Here is a 15419-nt window from a genome sequence, read left to right on the forward strand (position 1 = left end):
ATCCTCTGAGAGTTTTCTTATTATATGGAGTACAGAATTCTTTGATTGCCGTTAGTTTTTCTGGGTCGGACATTACCCCTTTCTCTGAAATTATGTGTCCTAGAAATTTGACCTCTCGCCTTCCAAATTTGGATTTTGTTATATTTACTGTGACCCCATGCTCTTTCATGATCTGTAAAAACTGATTTAATGTGTCGTTGTGATGTTCCCAAGAGGGTTCTGCTATAATCACATCATCAACATAACAAGTAACTTTTTGTAAAATTTCAGGACTGAGTATAGTATTAAATCCCCTAATAAACGCTGCTGATGATATGTTTAAACCAAATGGCAATCGTTTAAATTGGTAACATCTACCGAATACGATAAATGCTGTAAATTTTCTACATTCTGGGGCCAATTCTATTTGCCAGAAAGTACTTCGTAAATCAACTGATGAAAATATCTTAGCACTGTGGAAGTTTTGTATCAATTCCTCTAATTTTTCTGAGCGATCTGTCTCAGTCATTATGACTGTGTTGATCTCTCTGGAATCAAGCACTAACCTGATGCTCCCATCTCGTTTTTGTACAATATGGAGCGGGCTGTTATATGTGGAGGTAGCTGGTTCAATAATATCATCATCTAACATTTTAGATATCTCCTGGAATACTTTATTCCTGTAGCTTAATGGGATTGTATAGGGTGGCACTCTACATGGTTTGTGCTGTTTTACTTCAAACTTGTACTGAAAGTGTTTGTAAGTAGGCTGTTTATGTTTTCTTTATGTAAGTGGGCTGTTTATGTTTTCTTATTGGCAACGTTACGTAGCGCTCTGTACGAAAATCACTGGCTGTGCTGTGTGAAAGGTATAGGTTAATGTTAGTCAGGGCCATTCTTTTGTAGAGATTTTTGAAAGTCAGATTGCGTTGCGCTAAATAATATTGTGTGTCAGGTTAAGCACAGTCATGTATAAATGTTCAAAGGGGACGTTTCATGTTTAATACTGCCAGTTTTAGGTAAAAATACCTCTGTTTTATCTCGTAGAATACCCTCTAATTCTCTTTTACTGTGTTCAGAAATACCTTGAACTTCTTGAATTTTTCGTCGATTCCTTTATGGACTTCTAACATGAGTTGAGGCGATTCCCCCTTTTGTGCACACCATTCTAATTCTTCATCCTCTTTATCTCGCATCATTCTTAATTGTTTGTTTATTTCTTCTAATTTTAGCTTTTGCTCAAAGAGAAGTGTGATATTCCCGAATGTTACGCTACCTTTCCCCATATCTATTACCGCTCGTCTCTCATTTAAAAAATCTGCACCTATAATCGAATCTACAGTTAGTTTAGGTATAATCACGAAGTTGGCTTCGATCTTTTGACCTTGACACGAAAGAGTTAACCTTGTTTGTCTCGTAACTTCCGCAGCATTGTTTCTAATAGGACCTCTTACTTCAATCTTACGTGTTTTCATAACTGGTAATTCCTCATTGGCATTACACTGCATGAATAAATTTCTGAGATCGCAGTCAGTTCACTTCCGCTATCAATTACAATATTGACTGGGATATGCTTTACCATGGCCTTCACAATTGGTTGAATGTGAAAGAGTTGGTTCTGTTCTTCTTCTAGCATCAACGAATTCTCCACTGAATCATACATGAGTCTTATCAGGAATTTCCCTTGTGAATTCGAACTTTCTGTAGGATAAGCTTCGACTACTACTTCTCTCTCATTTATTTCCTCTTCTCTATTTCTTCCTTCACTTACGCTTTCTTCAACATCCTCTCCTTTTTCCTCATCCTCGTCTAACTTCTCCTTCTTCGTCGCTACTTCCACATAATCGCATCTAAATGCTCTAATTATAGCTCCATAACTTCCTTCATTATATACGTTAGGTTGTGTGCCCACTAGTAACTTATTTTCAACTTCTGTCGACTGCGCATTATCCTCAATGAATTCGCTTTCCCTGGTTTCCATTTCAAATAGCTCTGCAATACTCATTACTTCGTCCTTTCCTCCTACATTCGTTGTGCATGCCTCTGGTAATTCATCTTCCTCGTCAGTATTCTCCCAATTAATTTCGTCCCAACACGATATTGTTATTTTCCTGTCTTCGTTTTCATCTGGTCCCTGCAGATTTGTTTCTTCCTTCTTCTCTTCTCGTGATAAGATATTTACTTCTCTTTTCAAGGTGCTGCAATTGTCCTGGATCGGTGCGTCATTCCCTTTGGCATGGGCGCTTAGCTGTCAATTCGAACGTTTTTCGGGGTTTGGTGGTCTTACCTCCACCTCTTCTATCTGTATTCTCTTTTCTTGCTTCGCTTGTTGATATTGGTTTCATTGTTGATAATTTGTCGGTCTATTGGCGCTCCAATACCCATTCCGGTTGTCGGTATTCCCTCTGTAATAGTTGTTGCCGTTCCTGGGTGAATTATAGTTATTGCCATATTCTCTTCTAAATACATAACCGGTTCTTTGTTGAAATCTATTGTCGTTTCTTGGTGCGAAGTTATCACGTGGTTCGTAATTATTGTTTCTTCGTACCGTGTCTTGTGGATTCCACTGCTTTTTGCTTTCGTTTTCACGTGCGCTTCATCTTTTTCTTGCGTCATCTTCCGAAAATATGAACCCTAGTTCCCTTCGAATACCTTTAAATGTTTCGACGTCATTGCCTCCGCGACCTACTAATGATTGCTGGTATTTCAATGGTAACTTCATCGCGCATAATTTACTCAACTCTCCGTCACTGTATGGTACATCTAAGCATTGATTTTTCTTTGCCATTAATTCGAAAAATTTCACGGGACTCTTCTCTCCTGAATTTTCAAAATATGGGTTCTGTAATAATTCGTACTTCACTCTGTTCTGTGCTTCGCTGGACCAGTATCGTGAGAGAAACTTCTCTCTGAAATCTTCGTACGATCGGCATGTCGCTGCAACATTCTGCATGGTTTCTGCGACTGTTCCTGACGTGTGTGCACATATAAAGTCTAATATGTGTGCTAGCGTCCAGTGTTCTGGTAATCCTACTCGGAATTGATCAATAAAAGTTCGTGGATGTAATGAGTTTCCTTCTCTAAAGTGTTGAAATTTTCTGACTGTGAGGAAATGATCGTTGTCGTACTTCGTCATATTTCCATATGAAATTCGCGATTCTTCGCCACTTTTGTTTCTGATCATTTCTCCCGTCGTTCTTTCCGGTTGTGGTAGATCCATTGGATATTGTCCACTGTAACTTTCGCGTACCCTTGCGTAGTATCGTTGGAGTGGTACGCAATAATTTTCTTCCATCGGTTGTGAACTTGTAGCTGAATGCATTGCACTGTACTCTTCGCGACCTGGCTTTCCATTGTCAGGTATTGGTTCGGTATCTTGTCTGGCTAACCCCTTGCCGCTTCATTGCACGATCCAAACTGTCTTGAAACATACATTTGTGGTTCTGCATGTGCTTGTGGTGCCGTTTGTTCATCAAGAATTTCGAAACGTGTTTGTTGCGGTGCAGTCTGTCTGATTTCACGTATGTTATTTTCCGCCTGTGATTGGAATCGAAAATGCATGATATCTTCGTTAATTGCTTGTTTTTCCGGTGCTGTTACAGATACGGATATGGTCGCAGACTCAGTGCTTGTTCGATCCTGTTCACTACGCTCTTCAATGGTTTGCAACAACTCTGTTCGCAATTTCTGAAATTGTCGCTTCGTCTGCACTTCTATTTTGACTATGCGGTTATCATATCTTTTCAGCGCTGCTTTTGTGATACGTTTGTGTAACACACTGTTTTCAACAATTTCACGCGCTATACCTGCTGCTTGTCTAGTAATTACGTGTATCTGTTTCTCTAGTTTCTTGACTTCTCCCTGGGTGTTGTTACGTAATGTTTTGATCTCGTCCTGAATCTCTTTACGCAATGTTTGTACGTCCGCTTGTACCTTGTCAATGTCTGTTCTCAATTGATTGTGACCTGTTACTAAGTTTCCTATCACTTCTCGAGATTCTTTTGCCTCGTCTTCAATATGACTTAGGTGTAACTGAATTTTTTTGTTTTGTTCTTTAATCTCACGCATTTGTCTCGTGGTTTCTGCACATTGGTTCGTCGTTTCTGCATTCTGAATTTTAATTTGGTTCGCAATTTCTTTATTTTGTCTTGTCATAGTTTCCGTCATTAATTGTAATAATTCTGCCAGATTGATGGGTCCTATTGCGTTTTCTTCCGACGTCCTACGCTCTGTGTTTTCGCCCAAGTGTTGGTTTGCAACCGATTGCATTGAACTGTGCGGTGACACGTTTCTGTTCGAATTCCTTGTACTCTGTGGTGAGGGAGCTCTGATTACTTGTACTATGGGTTCTACATATTCAAGACGCAAGTTAGAATCCTCATCGGCTGTCTCTCTACTTTCCTGCTCCTCTGTCGTATATGGACCTAGGTTTTCTATGCCTTGGCGTACACTATCCTCGTTATGGTGCGTTATCTGTCCTATTTCTCGCAATACTACATCGTCTGTTGTATTGTCCTCTATTCTCTGTCCATCTTCATGTTGGGTCTCTACCTCAATTCGGTCAAGGTCTCGATCTGCCATTGCTAATCTTTCCGAATCCCTTATTTTCTGTTTTAAAAGCAATTCACGCACCCTACTTCGCGTCAACATGCGCTCATACGATCTCACGCGTTTCATAAACTTTTTGCACACACGACTTGACAATCCATTCACTTACTTATTGGGTCAGAACCAACTTGTCAACGATGTATCCGCCATCTGTGCGCTTGCATTGGAGAGAAAACTTAATTCTAACAATATTAAAATTCATAACTTAATTATGCTATTGTCTCTGCTAGAATGTCTCACGTTCTATTGAATACTTTCTTACTATCTATCGCTGAACCTACTGTTTTCGGCTATTTATAATTTTAGGAAAAAAATTTTGTTACAAAAATTTTTCAACAAGATATTTCTCTAGTTAGGCATGTGGTCGACCTTCAATCATGGTATTTTACCATCCTGGCAGGGTCGCCATTCTCTAACATTCTGCATGGTGTCTGTTGTTTTATGTCGTGTCTCCCTACCACTTTCGCACAACGACGCTCTGAGCGTGTTTTTTTTAGAGAATTGACTAGTTTGAACCTGGGACATATTGCTGGTAAGGAGATGCCAGACCACACATGACATGTAGAGTTCAGAAGAGTTCAGTGAGACTAGCGATAATATAACCAAATACTTAATGATTTCAGCGTCAGCTCCACTGCACTCTCTGTAAAAGAATCTTAATACTAACTAAATTTAGTGGAAGGGGTTCAAGGCTTTCCTATTTTTAGTTAGCTGGTAAAATAATGTCGAAAAAGCAGTTAAGTTTACCATTGGAAATTTTATTCTACTCACAAAACATTGTTTATAAATTGCACTATTGATAAAATGATGATGTTTGGATGTGATGATGTTTGGTTTGTGGGGTGCTCAACTGCGTGGTTATCAGCGCCCGTACAATTATCCAATCTTTGCTCAGTCCAATTTCGCCACTTTCCTGGATGATGATGAAATGATGAGGACAGCACAAACACCCAGTCATCTCGAGGCAGGTGAAAATCCCTGACCCGCCGGGAATCGAACCCGGGACCCCGTGCTCGGGAAGCAAGAACGCTACCGCGAGACCACGAGCGGCGGACAATATTGATAAAAGGAAATATTTTAATACAGGATGATAAAAACCAACTGCGTTCAACAAAAATGTGAACCCTGAATGGGTTTCCAAGTTCTACAATGGATCGAAGGATGACCTATGCCATATCACATCTATAATCTAGGTTTAAATTAAGCTTCACAAAAGAGAAAACTATCAAAATCGTCTACAGTGACCCTCAATTATCTTTAATTACTTATCTAACTTGTCGTAAATTACAGTGGCTGATGTGGCTTCTCAGTAATTATATAACAGAGAAATCATGGCGTTTCAGATTTTAACTTACGTAGCAAATGTGAACACCATGAGATTTAATTGACGATCGACACTAGTATTACGTAAAAAGGGGATGTAACAGATGAGACTTCTGCAGTTCTGAGTGAAACCTTATGTGCTCAAAAATGCGGCATCACGTGCGTTCATTACCTTGTCTTTGTTCGCCAGGGGGCGGCGGGCAGCGCAGCTCCATACAGCTCGCTGTCTTGGAAGCAACTCCCTCCTAACTTCTCCTTACTACAATTTACCGAAGTTGGTTTAAAAAAAAAACTATCTGGCTGTGTTTTCATCTGACCAATCAGGGTCTCAATGTTAACCTTAAGCTCCGCCTACAAAAATTCTGTCTATCCAATGAGAAAAGCTATACTTTTCGTGGTGGGGCAATGTTTTAAAAGTTTGCAACGTAACAGAGACGCGAAAAAGTCTCACGCTAAAACTTGCAGCTGGTGTGGCCCTTTTAGTGTTATCATAAGATCTATACTGTTCCTCTGGAGGGCTCTATCTTTTAACATGGGCTGGGGGGTGGTCCTGGCGGTTAGCTGGCGACGTGGGTGTCCGACACTTATCGTAGGGCCTTCTAGCTTAACACGGTTCTGCTTTCGGCTTCTGTTCGCGTTTCTCCCGTCGGAACTGCGTATGTCTCACGGTGGGAAGGTGTGACATGCATTTAGGCATTCTTGTGTTAGTCTGTGGTATTCCATTTGCTCACTCGTTACTCGTATTACTTTGGTTAATTTAATGTCACGATTTATTCGGAGCTATGTGACATACTACTGGATTTGCTTATCATGTCAGGGTTTTGATGGAAGGTGTTGGATTTGCCTGACACCTCACAATGTGTGGTGCTCTATGAATGTGTGATTTCGTTTTTTTGCGAAAAATACCATCCAGAATTCTGTTCTACCACAGGAAGCGACGCGAGCAATGGTGAGTAAGACGATTCTGTAATCACTTCTACAACAAACGTGATACGCGTTTTAGAAAGTCTGTTATGGACTAATTAATGAAATTACCACGACGAAAATGACTACTTTTGAGTAAGTTTGCATGAAGTATACATATACTGAAGCACCAAAGAAACTGGTATAGGCATGCGTATTAAAATACAGAGTAACAGGCAGGTCGGCAACGCCTATATAAGATAACAAGTGTGTGGCGCAGTTGTTAGGTCGGTTACAGCTGCTACAAAGGCAAGTTATCAAGATTTAAATGAGTTTGACTGTGACGCTATAGTCGGCGCACGAGCGATTGGACACAGCATCTCCGAGATAACGATGAATTGTGGATTTTCCCATGCTACCATTTCACGAGTGTACCATGAACGTCAGGAATCCGGTAAAACCTCAAATATCCGACATCGCTGAGGCCGGAAAAATATCCTACAAGAACGGGACCAACGACGACTGAAGAGACGCGTTGAACGTGACAAAAGTGCAGCCCTCCCGTAAATTGCTGCAGATTTTAATGCTGGGCCAGCAACAAGTGTCAGCGTGCGAAACATTCAACGAAACATCATCGATATGTGCTTTCGGAGCCGAAGGTTCACTCGTGTACCTTTGACGACTGCATGACAAAGTTTTACGCCTCACGTGGGCCCTTCAACACCGGCATTGGACTGTTGATGACTGGAAACATGTTGCCTGGTCTGATGAGTCTCGTTTCAAATTGTATCGACCGGATGGACGTGTACGGGTATGGAGACAATCCCATGAATCCAAGGACCCCGCATGTCAGCAGGTGGAGGCTCTGCAATGGTGTGGCAGTTGGAGTGATATGAGACCCCTGATACGTCTTCATACGACTCTGAGGTGACAGGTATGTAAGCATCCTGCTGATCACCGTCATCCGTTCATGTCCATTGTGCATTCCGACGGACATGGGTAATTACAGCAGGACAATGCGACACCCTAAGCGTCCAGAATTGCTACAGAGTGGTTCTGAGTTTAAGCGCTTCCGCTGGCCACCAAACTCCCCAGACAAAAATATTATTGAGCATATCTGGGATTCCTTGCAATGTCCTTTTCAGAAGACATCTCCACTCCCTTGTACTCTTACGGATTTATGGACAGTCCTGCAGGATTCATGGCGTCCATTCCCTCCAGCACTACTTTAGACATTAGTCGAGTCCATGCAACGTCGTGTTGCGGCACTTCTGCTGGCTTGGTCGAAATATAACTAACGTTATGGATATACGAGGGCTCTCCGGAAAGTTGGGAACGACCGGTCGTGAAATGGAGAGTACAGTGAAATTCCAATGAAACTTTGCACAGATACGTTGAGCCGTATCTCTAGTACGCATGTTGCTAGCGCCACGTCGCTCTTCTCCGTTCTGAGCCTGTAAAGGTACATGGAAAGTAGTGTCTCCCGCCAAGTATGGGTGCCTGCCGGGAGATTTTGGATTTAATGCAACCTCACATTTCCTTCTTCAAGGCAGTTCTCGGGCGCACACGGCCTGGGCAATGAGGTCGCCTCTGCAGCATTTTCAATGGGAAGTGTTTGATCACTCACCGTACAGTCTGGAATTGGCTCTCTCTGATTTTCATGTCTGCTCAGATGGACCAGCGGCTATGAAGACAACATTTTGACACAGACAACGACCTGCGGTCCATTGTACAAAATTGTCAGAAAGCACAGGAGGTTGCTTTCTATAACGAGGGTACTGGAAGGTTGGTACAATGCTACGGCAGTTGTCAAGTTGGAACGGTGGCTAACAAGGGAACCTCCCCATCGCACCCCCCCTTAGATTTAGTTATAAGTTGGCACAGTGGGTAGGCCTTGAAAAACTGAACACAGATCAATCGAAAAAACAGGAAGAAGTTGTGTGGAACTATGATAAAAAAGGCAAAATATACAAACTGAATCGTCCATGCGCAAGATAGGCAACATCAAAGTAGTGTGAGCTGAGGAGCGCCGTGGTCCCATGGTTAGTGTGAGCGACTGCGGAATGAGAGGTCCTTGGTTCAAGTCTTCCCTCGAGTGAAAAGTTTAATTTTTTTTTCAGACAATTATCAAAGTTCAGGCACTCACACATAATCAACTTCGCTCTCCAAAATTCCTGGACATGTTCAGATTTGCTTGGACATATGCAGGATTTGACGGTCTACACACGGAAAAATTTGAAAACGTTAAAAACATATGTTCTGACTGAGCACACGGAAAACTGTGCGACTGTGAAACTGTTGCAGTCATTTGTTGCAGTTTATGTGACAAACTCTTATGTTTTCATCACCTTTTTGGGAGTGATTATCACATCCACATGAAAACCTAAATCGGGCAAAATAGAAGAATCTTTTTACCCATTCGCCAAGTGTATAAGTTAGGTGGGTCGACAACATATTCCTGTCATGTGACGCACATGCCGTCACCAGTGTCGTATAGAATATATCAGACGTGTTTTCCTGTGGAGGAATCGGTTGACCTATGACCTTGCGATCAAATGTTTTCGGTTCCCATTGGAGAGGCACGTTGTTTCGTCTACTAATCGCACGGTTTTGCTATGCGGTCGCAAAACACAGACACTACACTTATTACAGTGAACAGAGACGTCAATGAACGAACGGACAGATCATAACTTCGCGAAAATAAAGAAAGTAAACTTTTCACTCGAGGGAAGACTTGAACCAAGTACCTCTCGTTCCGCAGAAGCTCACGCTAACCGCGGGACCACGGCGCTCCGAAACTCACTCGATCCTTGATGTTGCCTATGTTGCGCATAGTCTACTCAGTTTGTATATTTTGCTTATTTTATTCATAGTTCCACACAACTTCTTCCTGTTTTCTCAATTGATCTGTGTTCAGTTTTTCAAGGCCTACCCACTGTGCCAACTTATAACTAAATCTGAGGGGGGTGCGATGGGGAGGTTCCCTCGTAAGTAGAGGCATAGCTGGAAGATGTAGCAAATAAAACAGTTTTGATTTTCGCTGTGATTTCCGTTTCGCCAGGAGTCACTCCTTACTATCCGAACAGCCCTCGTAGATGGTACGCACAAAACTTCAGCATTGATTTTCTCGGAAACTACAGGCCGTCGCATTAAAAGTCGTTAGCCAGGCACTCATGTTAGATCCCTCTACAACATTTCTAAGAGATATCAAAATCCGTGATTAACAGGTGTGATGGTCCTCTTGTCAGATGAAGCTGGAGATCGCCAACAAAAAATGGTATTTACGGGACGACAGGGAGGTATCATTGATCTACATGGAGAACAACAGTGCGCCCACGACTAATGTTCAGAGGTGTGTGAATTCCTCAGGGATCAAACTGCTGAAGTCATCCGTCCCTAGACTTACACACTACTTAAACTAATTTATGCAAAGAACAACACACACACACACACACACACACACACACACACACACACATGGCCGAGGGAGGACTCGAACCTCCGGTGGGAGCAGCCGCGGAATTCGTGCATGGCGCCTCAAACCACGCGACCACTCCGCGCGGCCTTAGGACTGACTGTTGTGCCATTCCTGAGGTAGCATCCTTCCAGGATAACTTTTTATTCCTACAGAAAACACGATAAACTGTCGACATATACATTACTATATATTTATATGGGTATGGTGTCTGTTCTTTCGTCCATGTCCGAAACAACGGACACCATATCAATGTAAGTATATAGTTCTGGCAATACCGGCCATGACCTTCTTCTTATGTGCGGATGCACACATATTCCCCGAACTCTTACGGGACTTGGTAAGAATTTCTTCCACGAGTAATGAGTGTTTTCGGGTGGGACACTACGAATGTAGTGTGTGGACATAGAAGGTGAGAATGTGGGTCTCGCTGGAGGCGTGCACGAGATAGTCCCTGCAGTCGCGCTATCCTCTGTGCCCTCGGTGGTGTGTTTCTCCTACCTACCTTAATAAAAAAAAGAAAAGAAATGGATAGAGCGTCTGTCATGTAAGCAGGAGATCCCGGGTTCGAGTCCCTGTCGGGGAACACATTTTCACCTGTCCCCGTTGAGATATATCAACGCCCGTTAGCAGCTGAAGTTATTAATATAAATCTAATATACATTACTGTTTGTAAAAAGTGAAACACACAGAAGCAATGGCCTGTGACGCGCCCAGTAAGTGGATATAGAACAGCACCAGTATAAGTGATTTACATGGCACAGAGGTGGTGTGCACGTAGGCCCAACAGCGCTCTCTTTTGTGTGGCCAGACAGATAGTTGTTACGCAACGCTCAGTCAATGCGGAACTGTCATACAGAACAGAAATGTGAAACAAAGTTCCACTTTGTCCCGCCGGCATCACAGTGTGGAATATCGGCACGTGAGTGCATTCGAACGGGGCAGAATTATTGGTCTCAGGGAGGCGGGTCTGTCGTTCCATGACTCTGCGACTCGTACAGGGCACGCTGCTTCAGCAGTGAGGCGCATGTGGTATCTGTGTAGAGAAGAGGGCCGTACACAGTACTGACAGCGACTGGAAGACATAATGCGACTGCAGCGTGAGACGTCTGTCATGTTGACCGCTTGGCCGTAATGGACAGAACAGCTTCATCCACAGTGCTGGCGCGACATTGGAGCACTGCATCGGATGTGGATATGTCTGCGTCGACGGTCCGAGCCGTCTACATCTACATCTACATCTACATCCATACTCCGCAAGCCACCTGACGGTGTGTGGCGGAGGGTGCCCTGAGTACCTCTATCGGTTCTCCCTTCTATTCCAGTCTCGTATTGTTCGTGGAAAAAGGATTGTCGGTATGCTTCTGTGTGGGCTCTAATCTCTCTGATTTTATCCTCATGGTCTCTTCGCGAGATATACGTAGGAGGGAGCAATATACTGCTTGACTCTTCGGTGAAGGTATGTTCTCGAAACTTTAACAAAAGCCCGTACCGAGCTACTGAGCGACTCTCCTGCAGAGTCTTCCACTGGAGTTTATCTATCATCTCTGTAACGCTTTCGCGATTACTAAATGATCCTGTAACGATTCTTCCAATGAATCTCAGTCTGGCATCTGCTTTACCGACGATCAACTTTATATAACCATTCCATTTTAAATCACCCCTAATGCGTACTCCCAGACAATTTATGGAATTAACTGCTGCCAGTTGCTGACCTGCTATTTTGTAGCTAAATGCTAAGGGATCTGTCTTTCTATGTATCCGCAGCACATTACACTTGTCTACATTGAGATTCAATTGCCGTTCCCTGCACCATGCGTCAATTCGCTGCACATCCTCCTGCATTTCAGTACAATTTTCCATTGTTACAACCTCTCGATACACCACAGCATCATCTACAAAAAGCCTCAGTGAACTACCGATGTCATCCAAAAGGTCATTTATGTATATTGTGAATAGCAACGGTCCTATGACACATTCCCGTGCGGCACACCTGAAATCACTCTTACTTCGGAAGACTTCTCTCCATTGAGAATGACATGCTGCGTTCTGTTATCTATAAACTCTTCAATCCAATCACACAATTGGTCTGATAGTCCATATGCCCTTACTTTGTTCATTAAACGACTGTGGGGAACTGTATCGAACGCCTTGCGGAAGTCAAGAAACACGGCATCTACATGTGAAGCCGTGTCTATGGCCCTCTGAGTCTCGTGGACGAATAGCGCGAGCTGGGTTTCACGCGACCGTCTTTTTCGAAACCCATGCCGATTCCTACAGAGTAGATTTCTAGTCTTCAGAAAAGTCTTTATACTCGAACATAATACGTGTTCCAAAATTCTACAACTGATCGACGTTACAGATATAGGTCTATAGTTTGTGGACATCTGTTCGACGTCCCTTCTTGAAAACGGGGATGACCTGTGCCCTCTTCCAATCCTTTGGAACGCTACGCTCTTCTAGAGACCTGCGGTACACGGCTGCAGGGCGGGCTGGATTCGTGGCTCGCATGCCGCTCCGTCGGCCTCCATTGATCAGAACCCTCCAATGCCGTAAACTGGAATGGGCACGTGAACGCCGAGACTTGCGTGCTGAGTGGCAAAATGTAGTGTTTTTGGAGGAGTCTCGCTTCAACGTGTCCTACAATGATCGCCATACACGCGTTCGACGCAGCCGTGGTGAACGCAATCGGGCAGACTGTATTGTTGAGCGGCATAGTGGACACACGCCAAGTGTGATGGTTTAGGGCGCTATGACCTGTAACAAACGATCTCGCCATCTATGCCTTGCGGGCAATCTGAACAGCTACCGCACTGCTCCTCCTGCAAGCCGTTCCACATGTCACATTTCAGCTGGACAACGCTCGGCCGCATGTGACGAGGAATGTGCAAGCCCTCTTCGACGAATGACGGGTACCACTGCTTCCATGGCCTACCCATTCGCCTGACATGTCGCCTATCGAACATGTCTAGGATATGACCAGTCACCAACTTGTTCATTCAGGACCTCCGCCAGTCACAGCTGATGCTTTGTGGACGCACATTCAGACCGCATGGCAGAATATTCCCCAGCAGCCTATTCAAGCGGTCCTAGATTCCATGCCACGACGTGTAGTGGCTCTGACTGTAGCACGTGGTGGCGCTATTCCATACTGAATTTCCGTAGTCACAGTGGACGTACAGGTCCGTAATGCCAATCGTTTGCATAGTGTCATGACCCAAGTCAGTGGAATAAATTTTATTGTGATTACATCTGTCGGTCTTGATGTGTCTCTCTCTCCAAACAGTAGTGTAGTTCAATATTATTGACCTGTTGTTGTTGTTGTTGTTGTTGTTGTTGTGGTCTTCAGTCCTGAGACTACGTCCTTCTGAATCTGCTTAGTGTATTCATCTCTTGGTCTCCCTCTACGATTTTTACCCTCCACGCTGCCCTCCAGTGCTAAACTTGTGATCCCTTGATGCCTCAGAACATGCCCTACCAACCGGTCCCTTCTTCTTGTCAAGTTGTGCCACAAACTCCTCTTCTCCCCAATTCTATTCAATACCTCCACATTAGTTATGTGATCTACCCATCTAATCTTCAGCATTCTTCTGTAACACCACATTTCGAAAGCTTCTATTCTCTTCTTGTCCAAACTATTTATCGTCCTCCATAAATGGCTACACTCCATACAATTGCTTTCAGAAACGACTTCCTGCCACTTAAATCTATACTAGATGTTAACAAATTTCTCTTCTTCAGAAACGCTTTCCTTGCGATTGCCAGTCTAGATTTTATATCTTCTCTACTTCGACCATTATCATTTATTTTGCTCCCGAAATAGCAAAACTCCTTTACTACTTCAAGTGTCTCATTTCCTAATCTAATTCCCTCAGCATCACCCGACTTAATTCGACTATATTCCATTATCCTCGTTTTGCTTTTGTTGATGTTCATATTATATCCCCCTTTCAAGACACTGTCCATTCCGTTCAACTGTTCTTCCAACTCATTTGCTGTCTCTGACAGAATTACAATGTCATCGGCGAAGCACAAAGTTTTTATTTCTTTTCCATGGATTTTAATACCTACTCCAAATTTTTCTTTTGTTTCCTTTACTGCTTGCTCAATATACAGATTGAATAACATCGGGGAGAGGCTACAACCCTGTCTGACTCCCTTCCTAACCAATGCTTCCCTTTCATGCCCCTCGACTCTTACAACTGCCATCTGCTTTCTGTACAAATTGTAAATAGCTTTTCGCTCCCTGTATTTTACCCCTGCCACCTTCAGAATTAGAAAGAGAGTATTCCAGTCAACATTGTCAAAAGCTTTCTCTAAGTCTACAAATGCTATAAACGTAGGTTTGCCTTTCCTTAATCTTTCTTCTAAGATAATTATTGACCTAAAAATGATAAATTAAGGAACTTGAATTAGTTTGAGGAAAACAAAAAAGTCAGTCTCGTTTCAGTGTCTGATTACTGTTTTTGACAGATGCGCACGTCCTGATGCCGGCGCTGGAAAGACTGGACCTGAGAGACAACCGTCTGACATCGATACCGGCGGCCATTGCGAGCATGCGGAAGCTGGAGGAGCTGAACATGCGCGGGGCGAGGCTGCGCCGACTGGCCGGGCAGCTGCCGCCGCTGCCGTGCTTGAGGGAGCTCAGCCTGCGCAACACTGGCCTGTGCTGCCTGCACCAGGAGCAGGACGCCTTCCGGGGGGTCCCCAACCTCGTGCTGCTCGACATCTCGCACAACCAGCTGACCTCACTGGGAGAGGCACTGCGTGGACTCAACCAGCTGCAGTACCTCGACGTCTCTAGAAACCAGCTGACCGAATATCCGCAGCTGTGGATACAGGACTGCACGGAGGGACTTCTCAGTTTTGCGTTCAATCACCTGCGAACGCTACCAGACTGCAACAGTTTCTGCCAGAGCAGTAAAGTGCTGCTCCTTGACGTCGAAAACAATCAAATTTCTTCCTGGGATGGCAGTCCTGACATGCTGAGGTAATGAGATTTATGTCTAATGTATTAACCCAAACACATGATAATGTTACTGTCATTTACGAGAACACTCATAGGACGCTCTTGCGTACCCAAGGACTTCATTAAAATACTTCTACATCTACATCTACATCCATACTCCGC

General features: G+C 43.7%; 1 protein-coding gene across 1 annotated transcript in view; it reads left to right on the forward strand.

Annotated features, from left to right (window-relative positions):
* Positions 1-15419, forward strand: part of LOC126156009 (toll-like receptor 2) — a 170982-nt gene that overhangs the window by 101892 nt on the left and 53671 nt on the right. The window contains exon 4 of the mRNA XM_049916271.1: positions 14762-15278. Within this exon, the coding sequence (XP_049772228.1) occupies positions 14762-15278 (517 nt within the window). The remainder of the gene's footprint in view (positions 1-14761; positions 15279-15419) is intronic.

The sequence above is a fragment of the Schistocerca cancellata genome, chromosome 2 (genome assembly GCF_023864275.1).
Source record: "Schistocerca cancellata isolate TAMUIC-IGC-003103 chromosome 2, iqSchCanc2.1, whole genome shotgun sequence".
Lineage (NCBI taxonomy): Eukaryota > Metazoa > Arthropoda > Insecta > Orthoptera > Acrididae > Schistocerca > Schistocerca cancellata.